The sequence below is a fragment of the Hordeum vulgare genome, chromosome 4H (assembly GCF_904849725.1).
Source record: "Hordeum vulgare subsp. vulgare chromosome 4H, MorexV3_pseudomolecules_assembly, whole genome shotgun sequence".
NCBI lineage: Eukaryota > Viridiplantae > Streptophyta > Magnoliopsida > Poales > Poaceae > Hordeum > Hordeum vulgare.
In genome coordinates, this window is record NC_058521.1 from 431,182,607 (window position 1) to 431,202,748 (window position 20,142).

At 45.1% G+C, this 20,142-nt stretch overlaps 2 protein-coding genes across 3 annotated transcripts; one reads left to right on the forward strand and one right to left on the reverse strand.

Moving 5' to 3' along the window:
* The first annotated feature begins 11,027 nt into the window (after positions 1–11,027).
* LOC123448836 (peptide chain release factor PrfB2, chloroplastic) lies at positions 11,028–14,320 on the forward strand. 2 transcript variants are annotated; one of them, XM_045125857.1, is made up of 7 exons: positions 11,028–11,513; positions 11,891–12,103; positions 12,234–12,335; positions 12,498–12,635; positions 12,859–13,163; positions 13,344–13,497; positions 13,908–14,320. In XM_045125857.1, exons 1-7 carry the CDS (start codon positions 11,163–11,165, stop codon positions 14,040–14,042), a joined length of 1,398 nt encoding a protein of 465 aa, XP_044981792.1. In that variant the 5' UTR covers positions 11,028–11,162; the 3' UTR covers positions 14,043–14,320. The 2 variants fall into 2 exon arrangements, with proteins under 2 accessions (XP_044981792.1, XP_044981793.1); XM_045125858.1 differs by having other exon boundaries at positions 11,115–11,523.
* Positions 14,321–14,544: 224 nt separating this feature from the next.
* On the reverse strand, positions 14,545–16,256 carry LOC123448838 (probable glycosyltransferase 4). The gene has a single exon (XM_045125860.1). It carries the CDS (start codon positions 16,133–16,135, stop codon positions 14,765–14,767), a length of 1,371 nt encoding a protein of 456 aa, XP_044981795.1. The 5' UTR covers positions 16,136–16,256; the 3' UTR covers positions 14,545–14,764.
* Positions 16,257–20,142: the final 3,886 nt, after the last annotated feature.

Sequence of the window (20,142 nt, forward strand, 5' to 3'; positions counted from 1 at the left end):
AACCCAATGAGGAGCAGAAGGATCTAACAAGTGGTTTTCAGCAAGGTAAAATTTGCAGGCACTGAAATTGTCGGTAACAAGTGATTGGGTGGTGAGATGATTCGTAGCAAGCAACAAGTAACAAAAGTATCAACGGTGCAGCAGAGTGGCCCAATCCCTTTTGTAGCAAGGGACAAGCCTGGACAAAGTCTTATAGGAGGAAAAACGCTCCCGAGGACACACGGGAATTTCTGTCATGCTAGTTTCATCATGTTCATATGATTCGCGTTCGTTACTTTGATAGTTTGATATGTGGGTGGACCGGCGCTTGGGTACTGCCCTTACTTGGACAAGCATCCCACTTATGATTAACCCCTCTCACAAGCATCCACAACTACGAAATAAGAATTAAGACAAAGTCTAACCATAGCATTAAACTAGTGGATCCAAATCAACCCCTTACGAAGCAACGCATAAACTAGGGTTTAAGCTTCTGTCACTCTAGCAACCCATCATCTACTTACTACTTCCCAAGGCCTTCCTGTAGGCCCAAATAATGGTGAAGTGTTATGTAGTCGACGTTCACATAACACCACTAGAGGAAAAACAACATACAACATATCAAAATACCGAACGAATACCAAATTCACATGACTATTATTAGCATGACTTATCCCATGTCTTCAGGAACAAAAGTAACTACTCACAAAGCATAATCATAATCATGATCAGAGAGGTAATGAGTAGCATCAAGGATCTGAACATAAACTCTTCCACCAAGTAATCCAACTAGCATCAACTACAAAGAGTAATCAACACTACAAGCAACCTTACAAGTACCAATCGGAGTCGCGAGACGGAGATTGGTTACAAGAGATGAACTAGGGTTTGGAGATGAGATGGTGCTGATAAAGATGTTGATGGTGAAGAGTCCCCTCCGATGAGAGGAGTGTTGGTGATGACGACGGCGAGGATTTCCCCCTCCGGGAGGGAAGTTTCCCTGACAGGATCGTCCTGCCGGAGCTCTAGATTGGTTCTGCTCAAGTTCCGCCTCGTGGTGGCGGCGAAACCCCGAAAAACCTCCTCTGTGATTTTTTCCTGGACGAAACCCTCCATATAGCAAAAGAGGGGGCCAGTGGGCTAGTGTGCTGCCCACAAGCTCCCATGGCGCAGCCTGGGGGGGGGGGGTGGCCGCGCCGTGCAGGCTTGTGGGCACCCCCTAGTGCCCCTCCGGCACTTCTTCGGCCCAGTATTTTTGATAAATTGGGAAAAAAAATCCCCGTTGATTTTCACGACGTTTGGAGTTGCGCAGAATAGGTATCTCAAACTTGCTCCACTTTCAGGCCAGAATTCCAGTTGCCGGTATTCTCCTTCTTCATGTAAGCCTTGCAAAATAAGAGAGAAAAGGCATAAGAATAGTACCGTGAAGTGAAATAACATCCAAAGAAGCGATAAATATCAACAAGGAAACATGATGCGAAATGGACGTATCAACGAGTAGTTGGCTCGTCAGCCATCTCGAGAAGGATGTCGTGGAGTCGTACGAGCGCCTCTCGTGCTGCAGTCTCCACGGCCAACATCAGATCCTCCATCTGTGGTCCTTCAAAGAACCAGCTAGTCGGGGAGTCATTAGCCTTCACTATCACATCCATGTGATATTCCTTAGTGTCGGCGTTGACCCAATGCTCGTGGTAGAGGAAGATGGGTGTGCGGCGTACTTGACACTTCTTGAGGCTATCAATCAAAAGCAGAGGAAAGCCCGTCTCCAGAAGCATCTCAGGTACGGCAGCCATCTACAAGATGTAGAGGAGAGGGTTAGAAGGTTTTTAGTGGGTGCAGATTCTCAGGTTAAGTTCTATGTGCACTAATCGTTTCGGCTATCGTCCATGCTACCTAAGGCTTCCTATAGTCAGGATGGCTCTGATACCAACTCTGTAGGGGCCCCTACTTACAAGTCGAGATCACCGTGCTCAGTAATCCCAGAGATCAATGCTCACCGAACACAGATACCGAATAAAAGAGTCTTGCATCCAAGTACCAATTATTACATCACATGACCACATAGTCAAGTTTCACAAAGCAGAGCCTAAGGCCAAATCACTTTGATACAACTAGTAGCGGAAATCATAGGGGCTAAGCGGGTGTCCATGCCATCAAACCTACACCGACAGGCATGCTGACTCGGAAGCGTCCTAGTTCGCAGGGGCGTCTCCGAAGACGTACTCATCTCCAAACTCCAGTCCTTCCATGTCTGGTCAATAACATAACCAGTGGCAAGACAATGAGTACTTTGAATGTACTCGCAAACAGCCCATGATATGAACAATGAAAGTGAAGGATAACAATATCATGCATCTTTGGTGCAACTCATCTTGGTGGAATGATCATGAATATGCATCAAGTTAAAGAAATACTTTTGAAGAACAGGTTACAGATATCAATATATCTGTCGAGGGTTGAGCCATCCGGGCTCACCCTATATGCCAAGTCTCCAAACTTGGTCATATTATTACTTTCATAGCAACACCTTTTTCATCACCACACACACACACTTGGTTTATGCGGAAATAGCTGGACGTAGTTTAAGCAGGATTACCCAACTGTCCTTGACCGTGGACACGGCTATTCGAATAGTTTTACACTCTGCAGAGGTAGTACGTTGGACCCACGAGATCCGGGGAACTTCTGTGTCATCCATGACTCGCGGTATATAACATACCCGAGGTAAGTACCCGATCAATGCCTTTCCCCTGACGATACTAGACAAAGAGATCCACTCGATTGGTACCCAGCCCACATGTTGTACGTCTTACGTGCACCAACTTTGGACAGTACCAACCATGCGGGGACCAACGGTGTGACTGAAACTCATAAAAATTGCAGAGTCGTCCTACCTGGCATGACCCCATCACGAGAGTGACCACACATCACTCCCGCCACTAGTAATGTGGCTCTTTGCTAGCACCGACCAGAGTAATTAACATAGCCCCGTCCCATAAGGGGTAACGTGGTCGTACTCGTAAGGTTGGGACAGTCGACATATCATAAATCTAACCCCATTTCCGAAACCATACTCACACAAGTACTGCGTGCATCACTTCACCAAAAGTGACCACCTATCTCATCATCACCCTCGGGCATTAGTGGCACCCGACGGGGTTTTCATAAAATATTGCTTTATGTCATCAACATGCTCATGATAATACTACTTCTATCTTTACTTGTCAACATGATATTAGCATGACCCTCAAGGTGTAGGATCAAGCTCAATGCATGTGCTCCGGGGGAGCCATCGGTAAAATCATATCAAATAATTACTGACACTTATGATCATATGCAACAAAAATACTTGTTGTATTAATCATGCAAATTAACACATGTCCAGTCATGGTCAAAGGGTTGCTTGCCTTGGTCAGCTAGGTATCCGGGGTCTTCGAGGCCTTCCGCTCCGATTCCCTCGTCACACGGGTTTTCTATCGTCGATAAAACAATAAATAAGAAATAGCTCACACAGAAACAGATCGCAAAGTCATTTTAAAAATGTTCTTTATTACTGATAAATCTAAGTTATCATTATGAAAAATATTTGCCTTAATTTTCCTTGAAGGAACATTTTTTTAATTAACCAACCAGAAGCAAAATTATTCCAATTTAGTCCTTTTTATTATTGTAAAACAGAATAGTTGTAGAAAAATTCATCCAATCATGTTATTAAATACTACATATTATTAGCAAAATAACAGTGGAAAAATTATATTTTTTACACTGGTTAAATGTTTTTATAAAAATCTTAGAAACTAGGTTTTAAAAAATAAAAGAAAAACGGCTAAACTCCTGGTTTGGCTCGGCTTGGAGCTGGGCTGGCCCATGGCCAGCCGACAACCTGCCCAGGCGCACGCGCCGTCAGGTTTGAACCTGACGTGCGGGGCCCTGCGGTCAGTGGCTGTGGACAACACGGGGGAGGAGGCTGGGCCACCGACAGGTGGGGCACACGTGTTGGGGTCGTCTCCTACCTTTGGCCAGAGAGAAGGAGGAGCACGCCGGCGAGGTTGCCGACACCCTCAAGCCCCAACAAGGACTGGAATGGGTTCGCCTTGCTGTCGCCTACCTGCTAGTGGTCGGAACAACGTCGGAGAGGCAGGGGTTCGCCGGCGACGAGGAGGCCGTGGCAGAGGAGTTTCGGAAGGTGGTCGAGGAGGTGGCTAGAGACACGGAAATGCTCGAGCGAGTTGGGGAAAGCTTCCTGGGGTTGAGAGGATCAGTTTGGTGGGTCGAGGGGCGCAGGAGCCTTCGTGTAGCCGGAGATCGACCCGAGCTCTGAGGCGGAGGGGCCTCGGTCCATCTCGAGCACTAGGGCTCTGCTAGGTTGCTGGGGTGGCTAGGGAGGTACTAGTGATCGTGGTGAAGCTATCTGAGGGGTGCTGGAGCGAGGGGGAGGGCTATTTATAGGCCTGCGACTGTGAGCCGATTCGGGAGCACCGGTGACTCACCGTGGCGCGCATGGGGGTGCAGAGAGGAGCTGGGTCCGAAACCACGGTCTCGGGACATGGTTTTGGACTACCAGAGCCATCTGCTGCAGAGGGGGAGAGTGAGAAGTCGAGCATCCGTGGCCGCGCATCCTTGGTCGGTTCCGGTGCGCGCGGGCACGCGTCGCACGAGCTCTAGCGCGGGAGAGGAGGGGCCCTGAGGCTTTCTCGACGCAGAGGGTTTGTCGGGGAAGAGGTTGGACACCTCGGGGAGGCTGGAACTGGCCGAGAGCGCCGCCCCCACCTTGGTGGCTTCCTGTAATGCGCCCAGAGCGCAGTTTTGGCATGCCACGGCATGCTGGTGCGCTCTGAGGCACTTTGGACATGTCTAGCATGTCATGGCACTGGCTGGGAGTGTGGCTAGCCGTTTGGGTCTTGTGGGAGCTTCGGCTGGTCAAAGGAGACAAGAAATACTGGTGCTGTCATCCTTGAACTGAAACCTAAATTGGAGTTTTTGGCCTTACCACTTTGAACCAGTGAGGGGCCAGTTGACTGGGGTTAGATACAGATACTGGCCACCTAATCTATGAGTTTGGAGCAAAGGGGTTGGGTTTAGCTGTGCCTAAGGTGGCTTTTCCCTATATGTCAGAAGGTGCTCGACAGTGGTTTGAGGGGGTTGCACCCCACCACTGTGCTGCAACTTAACAAGTTTGGGTTTGGTGCTAAACCATGGGGTTTCACCAAGTTTGAGCTCCATTGGACAAGTTTAGCTTTGTAAACTTGAAAACACTTCAATATGACTAGATCCGTCCCTTCCAAAGAGAGTGTGGGCAAACTAAGTACCACAAATCCCATTTTTGGTGTGGAACCCTCATTTGAGGTATTAGGCACTCTTGCAAAGTTTGAGCATCATTGGATAAACTTTGCTATGTAGAGTTTCTCTAACTTCAATCTGGGCAGAAGGGGTTTTAGGGTTATTTGGGGTCCTTAATCAGCTTTGATCAAGGTGAAACTTTATGTGGACACCAAATATGGCTTAGGTATATTACTGGAATTTTCTAGGATTTTATTGAGAATATTTCCTTTGGAAATATTTCAAAAGGTTAAAACAGACAGAAATGAATTTCATGGTTTTATTCAATAATTATAATATAAAATAGGGTTTAAAATCTTATGTATGGAAACTATATGTCCTTGTGATCATCTCCAAATTTAATCAGATTTTCTAAGGCAGAAAAGTATTTTTCCATGTAGGAATACCAATTCCAGCCTCAGAATTGGACATGTTATTTAATTAGGAAAATAATTACAAAAATAATTATTTTTGTGGTTTTGGAATAGAAAGATAATTTGAAATAAGATCACCAACTTTGAGTAGAAGCACTGCTTGCTATCAAGGGCATGTAGTGCAACTCAAGGTAGGGTTTTACCTTGATTAGAAGTAAGTAAGGGTTTTTGGAAATCAATGTTTTATGAAATAGGGTTTTATGATCACATGATGAGCACACAAGCATACAATGACAATCATGGCACTCACAACATTAGTCTTGAAAAAGTTTTAACAAGTTCAGATTTTCACAATACAGATAAGTGATAGCAAAAACAGGGTGTGACAATGAGGTAGTGCTAGAAATGTCCTTGGGAACCCACTCAACCTTGGCTTGGGGTTCTTCTTCAAATGAGTCAATGTCCTCTTGAAGATTTCCCTTGCCCTTGTGGTCTTGTGGTAGAAGGTCATCTTGTGAGCTTGTTCCCTTGGGAGGAGTAGGATAATACTTACCCTCTTGAGGAACAAACTTGGGAATGGGATATGGACCTTCTTCCCAAATATCTCCGTTGACGTTGAAGTAGCCAATACCTTGCTTCTTCCAATGTCCTCCTTGCTTGCGCACAATTTCCTCGAATTGCTTACTTCCGGCAAGATTCTTGAAGACACCTCTCTTTATAATACCTTTTAATAAATAATTTTCTTGCTCAAATGTAACTTGGCTAAGAGAATCATTAGTGGAATCAGGAGAGCTACTAGAAAAAAATATACCATTTGATTTAGCTTTAGCATTGTTGTTACTAGATGAAGAAACTTTCTTGCCTTTGTTACTAGTGTTCTTGGGTTTAACTTGTGGATCAAAAAGTAGAGAAGAGTAATCATTTGGCTAGATAAGAGGAACTCTTCTTTCGAAGATCATCATTGATTGCTTTTAGGAACTCATGCTCTTGCTCTAAATTTAGCTTCTCGAAGCGTAGCTTCTCATGAGTTCTTGCAAGCTCTCTATGATCTTCTAGAGTAGTTTCATGAGCTAACTTAAGAGTGTCTAATTCTTTAGTTACTCGTTCAGTCTCTTTCTTACCATCATCATTCAATTTCTCTTGACTAGTATGATAATTAGCAAGTTCATTTTCAATGTTATCATTAGTCTTATCAAAGAGCAAGTCATCTTCCCCTAACAAGTCATCCTCATCACTATCAAAGTCAAAATACTCGGGGTGTGATACCTTGGGGCCTTTTTCCATGAAGGAGTTTCCAATCCCTTCATTTGGTGAATCAAATAAGTCGTAGGAGTTGGAGGAAACAAGTGCAATGCTGGCAACACCTTCATCTTGACCATAGTTAGAGTTGGAGTGATAACTTCTCTCGGAGTGATTGTCAGACTCGGAGCCAAAAATCCATTCACCAACATGAGCTTGATGTCTTCTTCTTGAACTACTCTTGGTGTACTTGTCCTTCTTCTTCGATTCTATGCCTCTTCGGGAGTGTCTTTGTTCATAATGATCTTCTCTACTTCTTCTCTCTCTCCGAGGTGACTCGTCTCTTGAGCTTCGTCTTCTAGTTGACTCTTCTCTTCGTTTGTGGGGAGCTGAGCACTCATTGGAAAAGTGTCATGGCTTTCCACAGTTGTAGCAGTTTTGGTCACGACTAGACGAATTCTCATCATATCTTGAGCTTGAGATTCTCTCTTCGCCTCTACTCTTGTAGAACTTGCTGAATTTTCTAACCATGAGGCCGATCTCTTCATTGGTAATAAGGTTGCCACTTGAAGTAGCGGGAGCATTGACTGAAGCTTTGTAAACACCGCTTGACTTTTTGTGCAACTCATCTTTGTCTTTGAGAGACATTTCATGAGCAATAATCCTTCCGATGACTTTAGTAGGCTTGAGATCCTTGTAGTTGGGCATCATTTGGATTAATGTGCACATGGTGTCGTATCTTCCATCCAAAGCACTAAGTATCTTCTTGGTGATGAATTTGTCGGTCATCTCTTCACTTCCTAAGCCGGCAATCTCATTTGTCATGAGAGCTAGCCTAGAATACATCTCAACGACTCCTTCACCATCCTTCATCTTGAACTTGTCAAGCTGACTTTGAAGCACATCCAACTTAGATTCTCCGGCAGAATCAGTACCTTTGTGCATATCGATCAAAGCATCCCAAATTTCCTTTGCATTCTCAAGGCGACTGATTTTGTTGAATTCTTCGGGACACAAGCAGTTGAATAGGATGTCACGGGCTTGAGCATTGAATTGCAACATCTTCAGTTCTTGTGTTGTGGCATCATGATTTGGTTCTCTTCCTTCTCTCAAGAAAGCACCTTGCACACCAACAAGAACAATAGCCCAAACGGCATGATTATGACCAAGAATTTGCATTTTCATTTTATGCTTCCAACAAGCAAAATTAGTGCCATCGAAAGACCTCTACGGTGATAATTTCCCTCACTAGATGCCATACTCTCCTAGGTTGTGAAACCAATGCAATGGAGAACAAAGCTCTGATACCACTTGTAGGATCAAAAGTATGTCTAGAGGGGGGGGGGGGTGATTAGACTACTTGACAAGATAAAAACTTGTCCTTTTGCCAATTTGAAGTGTGGGCCAGTTTTAGTGACTATGACTAGTCAAGTACACCCTACACATGCATATCTAAGAGTATTGCAGCGAAAAGTAAAACATGCAAGTGTAAAGTATAGGGTAAGGTAGGGAGATCAAACGCAAAGGTTGACACGACGATTTTTGGCATGGTTTCGATAGGTGGCGCTATCGTACGTCTATGTTAGTGGAGAGTTCAACCCACGGAGGGTAATGGCTGCGAGAGTCCACGGAGGGATCCACCCACAAGGGGTCCACGAAGAAGTGACCTTGTCTATTCCACCACGGCTTCCATCCACACATGACTAGCCTCACTTACGGCAGATCTTCATGAAGTAGGCGATCTCCTTGCCCTTACAAACATCTTGGTTCAACTCCACAACACGAAGTAGGAGGCTCCCAAGAGACACCTAACCAATCTAAGAGGCACCACCTTCCATAAAGTAATAGATGTGTTAGAACGATGAACTCCTTGCTCTTGTGTATCAAAAGAAAGTCTCCTCAACACTCACACACACTCTCTCATATTTGGCAGGGGTAGGAGAGATTGATCTTGTGGAAAGCAACTTTGGGAGGCTAGAAATCAAGGTTCAAATGATTGGAATGGAATCTCTTGATCTCAACACATGAGTAGGTGGATCTCGCTCAGAAAAGTGGACCTGGCAAGTGTAAGTGTGTTCTGAGTGTTTCCTCTACGAATGAGAGGTAGGTGGAGGGGTATATATAGGCATCCCCCAAAATCCATCTGTTACAACATTATTGCCCAACTCAGTGACATCAAAATGAATCTCGGTGGTACCGAGTTGCACTAAATGTGGCAACTTAGGTGAGACCGATATAGGAATCTCGATGGTACCAATACGATGACCTAGACCGGTTTCCAAACTCGATGAGACCGATTTCAAACTCGGAAATTCTGAAACTTTAAATCATCTCAACAGAATGTTGGTCACCCAATCTCGATGACACTGATAGGAATGTTGGTTGTACCGAGATGGTGGGTTTGGCATATGATCTGTCTAAGTGTAAAGTCGGTATGGCCGAGTAGGAAATATTGGTGACACCGATTTTGCATATGTGGCTTGGGACAGATATATTTTGTGGGAAAGTGGCTGAGTATTTTCCGTGGCTATCTCTAAGCACTTGAGCAACCAATTCATCATAATACCTCATCCATTTTAATAGTATTGGCTTTCCTATGGACTCAAAGTGATTTCTCACAAAGTATAAAATGAAGAGTCTTCTTGCTTGAAGCTTTAACCAATCCTATTCCTTCCTTGTATCAAAGGGGCATCTCCACACAATCCTATAGCCAAAGCATATTTGTTTTTTTTTTGAAATGTACTTGAATAAACTCATTAGTCCAATGATGCATATGTTGTGATTAATTACCAAAACCACTACCAGCATAAGTACTCCAGAGGCCTCAAATTTATGGCATGGGGACATGAGACTTCTGTGAGGACCTAACGTGCACTCCAAGATTGTTGATAGATTCAACATGCATTCATAGATGGCAACCGACCATGTATGACCCGACATACCCCCGACGCCTATATAAGCCGGAGGGTTTAGTCCGTAGAGGCATAGATTCTTTCATCATCATCGTTAGGGGTTTAGACCACAACTCACGATCTCGAGGTATATCCACTTCTTACTTTGATACATCCATAATACAAATAAGAGCAAGAGTAGGGTTTTACCTCCATCGAAAGGACCTGAACGTGGGTAAAAACACTGAGTCCCTTGTCTCCTGTTACCCATCGATCTGATCTAATAGCTCAAGCCCCCCTACCCGAGGTCTATCGGTTTTGACACCGACATCGATCCAAGTGTGCACAAACAAGGTTGGACACACAAATCCTTTATAGTCACACACGCTCAACTCGTGTATGCAACACGTCAACTATGGCGCATGCGCACGTCAGGTGGCGTGGGGTGAGGCGCCATGGCACGCTGGTTTCAGCGACACGTCCCAACACATTGTTGACCACGTCGATAAGCATGACGAATAGTGTGGAGGGAAGTGGATCACCCTGCTGGAGGTGAAAGTGAGGTGAGAGGACTAGTCCAAGTGCACACGCGATAAATGTTGAAATCTCGGAGGCTGGTCTACTTGCCAGTGATCATATGACGGAATTGATAAGCTCCATACGTCATGTCCTTCACTCTTTCCAACTTGCACAAGCATCGTTGGCATGCGGTGTTGCACTTTTGTTATTTATGGCTTCGATATAAGGAACCTCGCTTGTGTTAGTTAGCATAGGCATTACCCTAACGTTTGTACTCCCTCCGTTCCTAAATATAAGTCTTTGTAGAGATTTCACTAATAGACTACATACGGATGTATATAGACATACTTTAGAGTATAGATTCAATCATTTTGCTCCGTATGTAGACACCTATTAAAACCGCTTAAAAGACTTATATTTAGGAATGGAGGGAGTACATACTATAGGCAAACATTTCTTTCAAAAAAAATGCTTGCCCATATTGTGCATTTTTACCCTGCAGGTTCAAGGCATTACACTAGATATTTTGTAGAGTTTTTTTTGTCACAAACTTACATGAATGTCATTCGACGATAAACTTGGCAAGCATTCAAAACTTCTAAATCAGCACAAAAAACAGTTTAAAAAATCGGATCAACGGTTGAAGAGGACTTTGGTTCGAGGCATAACTTCTCTCTAAAAACAGCCGAAAATAGGGCTGGGCCAAGAAAAAAACATTTTCCATAGAGAGTCGCCTTCCGCCAGCGAAAACGTCTTTCGTTATTCCGGTTCATCCAACAGGAAATACAAGCTAGCACTACTTGTCGAGCCCTCCCCGCAGCCAGCGTCGGAGTAGACGGGAATGGCTTCCCGCCTCCTAACCAGATCAACGGCCGCGGTCCTCGTCTCCCACCTCCGCTCCAGGACGCCGAATCCTACCCACCACCTCCTCACACATGGAGCTGCCATGTCCTCCCTCCTGGGACCCACTCATGGCGTTCCTGCCACCGTCAGATCACGCCCCCTCCTGGAGCCGACTCGGTGGTTCTCTTCGCCGGCGCCCGTGGTGGAGGCGCCGAGGACGGTTGACGGCCTGACTGTCGACTCTATTGCCGACAAGGGGTGGACGATCCTCGCCGATGCCGAGAGCGACTGGCGGAGCCACGCCGCCGCCGTCGCGCAGTCCATCAGGCTTATTAAGAAGCGTCTCAAGGTCCAATCTTGTACGACACTTGTTGCCCTCTGTCTTCCGTACTCGAAATCGACCAGGGCGTCGAGTGTTATTGATTTGTAGGGTTGGGGTGTGCATCTGATGTGCTTGTTTCTTTCGGGCATATCGACAAACACCTACCGTTCGTTCTCAGGTGCACGCGTATGTCTGTGCGCATGTGCAACGATCTCTGTTCAAGCTCATTTTTGCATAGTTCCAGGTAGCTAGAGTGGCGCAGGATCAGGTGTTGGAATGTGTTTATGTGGACTTACCACATTTTTTGCGTAGCTGTTGGTAGAGTGGCTGTGTATAGATGTTGGAATGTCTTTGTGTGGACTTGCTTCTGTTAAGCTTCTTGAATTGGGTTTTAATTTTCGCAGTGGAAATGGTTACTGGAGAGGTCGAAGCAGTTGGCTGTGGTATTGGAGAAGCCAGACCTCTGGGAGGATCCAGTTTTTGCTGGGAAGGTTAGTCGTGAACAAGGCGAGCTCATGGGCAAGATTAAGTCAGTGAATCAATTCGAGCAACAGTTGATGGAGCACATCGATATGTTGAGGCTTGCACGTGACGAGGGTGACAATGAACTTGAGACGGTGAATACATTGCTTCTTGTACATAATTACATTGTATTGAGCTCCAAACACACTTACATGGATCTTTGCTGGAACCCTTCATGGTGCAAACTAGCTGCTTGTTTTATAGCCGGTTAACTATCCTGTGCAGGAATCCATGAGAGCATTGGCCGATATGAGAAGAGAAGCAAAGGAGAAAGAACTCAACGCATTGCTTTCTGGAGATAATGACCCTTACCCTTGCTTCATTGAGGTATGTTCGTCTCGTTATCTTAAGCAATTCTTATTTCTTAGTGCAGTGCTCACTCTATAACTCTGTAGCCTGTACAGTAGCCCAAAAATTGGAACAGTAATGTTTCTTTTAAGCTTTATAGTAATGTTATTAGTGGCATTCCTTGCATGATCCCATAACCAGGTCCAAGCAGGAGCCGGTGGCGTTGAGAGCATGGATTGGGCTGCCATGGTTATGAACATGTACAAATCATGGGCTCAGCGACGGGGATACAGAGTCACTGTAATAGAAGAAATGCCTGGTGAACTAGCAGGAATCAAGGTTTGCCCGTTTATTTTTTCATCGCTTCCCAGCACTGAATCCAGTCAGTTCACCACTTTATTCATAATTACTACCAGTTTTATCCATTTATAGAGATGACAACGAATGTGAAATCAAGCCATGTGCACATTAAGCTCTCATTTCTTTTTACTATCTGTTAACTTTTCATTTGAGGCCGATTTTAGCAAACTGTTGATCTTATACTGAATACCTGCCATTCCAGAGGGCTACTATCAAAGTTGACGGTGAGTATGCATTTGGATATGCCAAATCTGAAATAGGAGTTCACAGATTAGTGCGGATTTCTCCATTTGACAGTGGAAAGCGGCGGCACACTTCCTTTGCTGCTGTCGCTGTAATACCTATTCTTGGTGAGTCCTCTAGCCGATACCAGATAAATGAATCGGATCTTCGGATAGAACGCTTCCGTTCTGGTGGACCCGGCGGCCAGCATGCCAACACCACAGAAAGTGCTGTTAGAATTGTGCACATCCCAACTGGTACAACGGCAACTTGTCAAAATGAAAGGTAGTTTTGATGCGTTTTGAATTCAAATATCTAATCATAGCTCAAGAAAAATATGTTATCAATCTGTTGAATATAACCAGCACTGTATCATATATCTCTTAACTGGTAACCAATAGGGACTTCCTGAATCCTTTGCTTGCGTATAACATATGTGTACTAACTTGTTTAAGAAAAATGCAGGTCACAACATATGAATAGGGCATCAGCAATGGCTGTGCTGCAATCTAGATTGGACCAGCTTGAGATTACCCGTCAAGCACAGATGAATGCAGAGCACACGCAATCACTCTCTGAAATAAGCTGGGGAAACCAAATAAGATCGTATGTGCTACAGGTGAGGCTTCCGTCTTTCGAGATTAATAAGATTAGGTTAACTTCTTTGGCAAGGATAAACTTAAAACTTTAGCTTGCATTATCTACTCCACTTCATTCATCAGCCCTTTTAAATTGTTTGCGTCCTCACATGCTGTTGATTAAGAATCAAGAAAGAAGCTGCATCGTACAAACTTTGCCATGCAGCTACATTGTTCAGTATGTGTTTTACTTAAATTTTCTGCCATGAAGCTTTATAGTAAAGTTTTAGAAAAAATGTGAAAAATATCATAGCGTTTGGCTATTAAAATAGTGAAATGAGTTAGCATATAGTGCAGATAGAGATGTTCTTGAATGTAAAATCTTAAGCTTGTGGCATATTTTTTATCATTGTTCTTCAGATCAAACTGACATGTTTTCCTTCTGTTGTAGCCATACCGAATGGTCAAAGATCTCCGGACAAACTATGAAGTGTCTGATCCCGATTCAGTCCTGGAAGGCGACCTAGATGATTTCATACTGAGTTTTTTGTCATTATCATTGGATAAAGTTGATGAAAGTGTCTGAAGAAAAACCATGTCTATCATTTATTATCAGCACGAGCAGACTGTGACAGTGCCCAACTAACAGTAAGAGAGGTTTTCTTTACTACTCTGACAAATACAACGGACACCTCGATCTCGAGTGGCGCGAAAGGTGCGGAATAACTGTGAAATGCAAAAAACCAGAGCTAGTTTCCTAGTACGAATGTTTTAGTCGATCTTGGTAGTTAGAGAAGGTAATGTAACGGAAATGTTTTTGATTAGAGAGGCAATATAATGAAACTATGATCGATCGTTGACCTATATTTTCATTTATATATTACTGTTGCAAATGGTGATTGAACAGTCATTCCAGTGCAAATATTGTGTTTCAACTGCAAGGAGGTGCTGCTAGTGATCTGACTTGAAACAAAATTTGATTTGTCAGGTTGGGTGTCTAGGATAAGGTGCCATTTTTCTTGCTCATGTTCAGATGCATGGAGGCGACCATATATTTTCTTGTAGTTTCCCTTTTTTGCATTGCCGTCTGAAATAAAGCTGTAAGCTTGCTGTTGCTCTTGCTGGAGATGAAGAATGAAGCATCCATTTGCATGCTACTAACATGACGTACAGTTCACAATGGTGCCTGCAGCAACATACATACATACATGGTCATAGAGAAAACCTTGTCTGTAAAATAGGACGTGTTGCGTGTTCTGATGTCTGCACGTTCACATCCAAACCAAACCAACCGAAGGATCCAGTTGATCACAATGGCTTGGCGGCCCTGAACTCCGGGTGCAGGAGGCGGCCGATCTGCTCGTCGTCGGCGTCCAGCGGGCGTCCGGTGTCGTTCCTGACGCGCCGCACGGCCGTGGTGTTGAGCGACTGATGCTGGAACCCGTAGAGTCCGAGTATCTGGTCGTCGGCGAAGTTGAGCGCGCGCTCCATGCCCTGACGGCACCGCGCGGCCTCGTAGCTCGCGCTCTGCTCCCCGCACGGCTTGCACCCGACGAAGTGCGTGACGAGCGGCCACCGGTCGTCGCCGAGCCCCGGCCGCCACTTGCTCCGCATCTCCTCGTACCGGTCCACGATCCCCTCCCAGAACCCGTGCAGGAGGTAGGAGCTCTCCAGGAACACCTTGGGCCCCCACCTGCCGCGCTCCGTCACCAGCAGGTACACCAGCGCCGACTGGTCGTCGGCCTCGTAGGCCGCCCGGTTGGACAGCGCCTCCGCGAACACCTCCCCGTACCTGTCCCGCACCGGGCCGCGCGGCCCCATGCGCGCCCACGCGTCCAGGAGGTCCAGCGACCACCGGCAGTTCCGGATCACGAAGCTGCCGGCGTTGGTTCCCAGCCAGTTCCTGGCGCCGTACACCGCGTCGTCCCAGCCGTGGAGCAGCAGGTTGTGCCGCGCGTACTTGCCCCACGGCGGCTCGAACAGCATGTCAGTGAACACCACGTCCGAGTCTACCCACCACAGGAGCTCCACCTCCGGGTGCGCCACCATCAGCGCGCGCAGCAGGGGCAGCTTCGTCCAGAACCCCGACATCTCGCTGTCCAGCACCGCGTTGCTGTAGAAGATGTCGAAGCCGTGGACGCGGCAGTAGTCCGCCTTGTTCTTGAACGCCCGGAGGAGCACGTGGTCGCCCTCCGGGTCCTTGCACCGGCGCGGCGACGAGCCGGTGACCACGAGCACCCGAGGCCGCCCCGGCGCGACAAAGGCCGGGAACCGAGGGTGCGCCGCCAGCCAAGCCGCTCTGCGGGCGTCGTAATCGGACACGTTCGGGCCGAGCGAGTACGGCCGGTCGGTCAGCTGCCGCAGCGGCGGGAGCTGCTGTTGCTCCTCGCTAGGAACAACCACCATCGCCTTAGGCGGCGGCGGAGGCAGCGTTTTCGCTAGCGCACTGGCCGGAGCGTCACGGTCGCCATCGCGGCGGGCGTACTCGATGCGGATGCGTGGGAGCGCCAGGTCGGTCGTGAACAAGAAGAGCGCGCACGGCGCGAAGATGAACAGGACGATCGGGATGATCGGGACGGCTAACAATAGCTTCGGCCGTGCTCGCCTCTCCGCCGCCACTTGCTGCTCATGCTGGTCGCCGGCGTGTTCTTCCGCCATCGCTGAGGACGGAAGAGGCATGCACGCGCTCGCGGCTGCACCCTACACGCTCTACTCTATGTATTACTGTATAAGTATGATGATGACGGCGTACCACTCCTGGTTAAATCAGAGAGGCGATGACGCGTTGGGTTTGGAGGTTCCGTTGTTTTGGCGACGGCGACGACCGGCGCCGGCTGGCCTTGGAGTCTTCGTGAATGCCTGTCATAGAGAATATGCTCCTGCTAACGTGCACATGTAAAAATGGTAGGTGCATGTGCCTGAATCGCGCACCCAACCAACACAAATTAGTCCGTTTCCCAAGTGCAAAAGATGCAGCGCTTGAGCAATGGCAAGAGCAACTTTAACAAAGCGATCCAAACAGACACGTTGTTTGCAATGGCGGAGGACGGAAAAAATTTAAGGTGTGACGAAGTTTGTAGGAAAGAATTCTATTGATTGCAAATAAAAAAAATCAATACACCTTACAAATGAAAAACCAAATACAACGAAAATATAGGCATGTTTCAATAGAAAAAGGACCTAAAACATACTGATAGTGAAACCTTCAATGACGTCTAGAAGACCAAGGCAATGGCAATGCCCTACCCTCATTCTAGAAATCTTCCTTAGTTTACCAAGATCAATATTTTTGAAGATCTCTCTCTCAATATAACAAACCATCAAGTTATTAAACCAATCATCTGTCATCTTGCTGCGTAACTCAGTCTTGGTGATTTTCATTAATGAGAAGGCCCTTTCAACTGTTGCCGTCACTACCGGTAGTAGCAATGCCAACTCAATGAGGCGATAAACAGTAGGAAACATCACATGTCTTTCGAGTTCAACCATCATTTTAGCCAGACTTGCAACATCATGACAAGATCTAATGACTTCAATTATTCTCATATGGATAATGAATAGATCAAGGTTATCTTCTATATGTTCACGCTCATAATCAGAGAAATCATCATGATAAATCTCTGTGAGCCTAGCAAGCTTATTCAGGTTGAACCTAGAAAAGGAGTTTCTTGGGTCAAGACAAGAGAAGTTCTGGAGCAGCTCTGAAGATACCTCATTTAAACGATGATCAAACTCTGTGGTGGTGGAGTCTATAGGAGCATAGAAGGTGCCCACGCAAAAAAAATGATCAGCTGTGACATTGTTTCATCCACCTTTTCTTGATTAACCCCACTTTGTAAAGATGCCATCCATACTTGGTATTGGAATGTCGTTTTTGGTGCAAAAGGCTTTGACATCTTCCAAGAGTGGCTCCCAACCATCATTTCTCGAGTTGATCAAATGTGTTCTCACATCCGTAACCAATGACATTGCTTGAAATGAGATAATTACAATTTTAGATAAATGTATGCTTACATGAACTAAATATATCAACCGTACTAGATACATCTAACACGATCCATCACATATGCGAACAATATTTTGATCCTTCTTTTGCAATAGAAGAGATAAATCATTTGTGATACGAAGGATTTTTAACATCATCTTGAGGATGAACAGAAAGATAAAAGTCTCCATTTGATGAACCAAACCTCGTGCCCTACATGAAACACGCACATCATCCTCAACGATGCCCAAAACTTCTATGATTACATCCCACGTTGATTCAATGCGAGATAAGGTTGTATAATGAGATCCCCATCTTGTGTCTCCAGGTTTGACCAAGGACGTTTCGTGATTTATTCCTCTTCATGTGGTCATTCACCTCTCTGAATCTTATCCAAAAGAACTTATTTTTTCTTGTCAAGAAATTTATCCTTCCTCTTGCAAGATGAAGTACTGAGATTGGCAATCATGGTCACATATTCAAAAATAAATCCTCAACACCCTTGCAGCATCTGAAAACAGCCACAACTACCAACTGAAATTGGTGGGCAAAGCAGTGGATATAGAAAGCATATGGGTTCTCATCTCGAATTAACTTCTGAAGTCCCTTAAATTCTCCTCTCATATTAGATGCCACATTATATCATTACCCGTGTAGTCTTGCAACAATTAAAGCGTGTTTAGCAAAAACCTCCAACAATGCCTTCTTCAAAGAAGCAGATCTTGTGTGTGGAACATGCTTAATAGCTAAAAATCTTTCAAAGGTCTCTCCTTTTTTGCTCAAATACCTGTAGAAGTAGACAATCATAAAATTAGTTAACCCAATCTACATATAAAAAAAATAAAAAACACATAGACACTTAACATTCTTTAATATGTACCTCATAACCACGACCGTTTGTTCTTTCACCGATATATCATGACACTCATCAATAAGAATAGAGAAAAGGCACTCACTTGATGACCCACAAGTATATGGACTCAATTGTAGCCTTTTCAACAAGTAAGAGTGTCGAACCAACAAGGAGCAGAAGGAAATGACAAGTGGTTTTCAGCAAGTTAATGTCTGCAAGTGATAAAATTGTAAGTAGCGGAGTAGTTTGATAGCAAGATAATTTGTAAGGAGCAAGTAACGATAGTAGTAACAAAAGTGCAGCAAGGTAGACCAATCCTTTTGAGGCAAATGACAGGCCAAAACGGTCTCTTATGATAAGCAAAGTGTTCTGGAGGATACACGGGAATTTCATCTAGTCACTTTCATCATGTTGGCTTAATTCGTGTTCGCTACTTTGATGATTTGGTATGTGGGTGGACCAGTGCTTAGGTGTTGTTCTTACTTGAACAAACCTCCTACTTATGATTAACCCTCTCGCAAGCATCCGCAACTATGATAACAGTATTAAGAATAAATTCTAACCATAGCATTAAACTTTTGGATCCAATCGGTCCCTTACGGAATAACGCATAAACTAGGGTTTAAGCTTCTGTCACTCTCGCAACCCATCATCTAATAACTAATCCACAATGCATCCCCTTAGGCTCAAATATGGTGAAGTGTCATGTAGTCAACATTCACATGACACCACTAAGAGAATCACAACATACATATCATCAAAATATCGAACACATATCAAGTTCACATGATTACTTGCAACATGATTTTTCCCGTGACCTCAAGAACAAAAGTAACTACTCACAAATGATAATCATGCTCAAGATCAGAGGGGTATTAAATAGCATAATGGATCTGAACATATAATCTCCCACCAAATAAACCATATAGTAATCAACTACAAGATGTAACGAACACTACTAGTCACCCACAAGAACCAATCTATAGTTCCGGTACAAAGATTGAACACAAGAGATGAACTAGGGTTTGAGAGGAGCTGGTGCTGTTGAAGATGTTGATGAAGATAGCCCTCCCCAAGATGTGAGAGTTGTTGGTGATGATGATGACGATGATTTCCCCCTCCGGTAGGGAAGTTCCCCAGCGGAATCGCTCTGCCGGAGGGCAAAATTGCTCGTGCCCAAGTTCCGCTTTGAGACGGCGGCGCTTCGTCCCGAAAGTGTTGTCCTCCTTTTTTCCAGGTCAAAATGACTTATATACCAGAAGAGGGGCACCGGAGGTGGGCCTGGGTGAGCACAACCCACCGGGGCGCGCCTGGGCTCCCTGGCACGCCCAGGTGGGTTGTGCCCACTTGGTGGGCCCCTCTTGTACTTATTTGCTCCAATATTCCATAAAAATTCCTCGTGAAGTTTCAACTCATTTGGAGTTGTGTAGAATAGGTAGCCTGATGTAGCTTTTTCAGATCCAGATTTCCAGTTGCCAGAATTCTCCCCCTTTGTGTATACCTTGCATATTATGAGAGAAAAGGCATTAGAATTACTCCAAAAAGCATTATTATTCAATAAAACAACATAAATAACAGTAGGTAAACATGATGCAAAATGGACGTATCAACTCCCCCAAGCTTAGACCTTGCTTGTCCTCAAGCGAAAACCAAAATCGAGAAACATGTCCACATGCTTAGAGAGAGAGGGGTGTCGATAAAAACAAAAATACGGACATAACAACATCATGTAACTTATTATAACAATAACAAACTTTAACATAAAACTTTTATCATAGAACTTTTATCATAGGCTTCTCATGAACAATTGATAATTCATCACAACATCGAAGTATAAAGTATAAACTC

Excerpts from the sequence above, each read along its gene's own strand:
- LOC123448836 (XM_045125857.1), top strand. The coding sequence starts at position 11,163 with ATGGCTTCCCGCCTCCTAACCAGATCAACGGCCGCGGTCCTCGTCTCC. Across the intron at positions 11,514-11,890 it reads TTATTAAGAAGCGTCTCAAG|TGGAAATGGTTACTGGAGAG; the intron begins GTCCAATCTTGT and ends TAATTTTCGCAG. Across the intron at positions 13,498-13,907 it reads TAAGATCGTATGTGCTACAG|CCATACCGAATGGTCAAAGA; the intron begins GTGAGGCTTCCG and ends CTTCTGTTGTAG.
- LOC123448838 (XM_045125860.1), bottom strand. The coding sequence starts at position 16,135 with ATGCCTCTTCCGTCCTCAGCGATGGCGGAAGAACACGCCGGCGACCAG.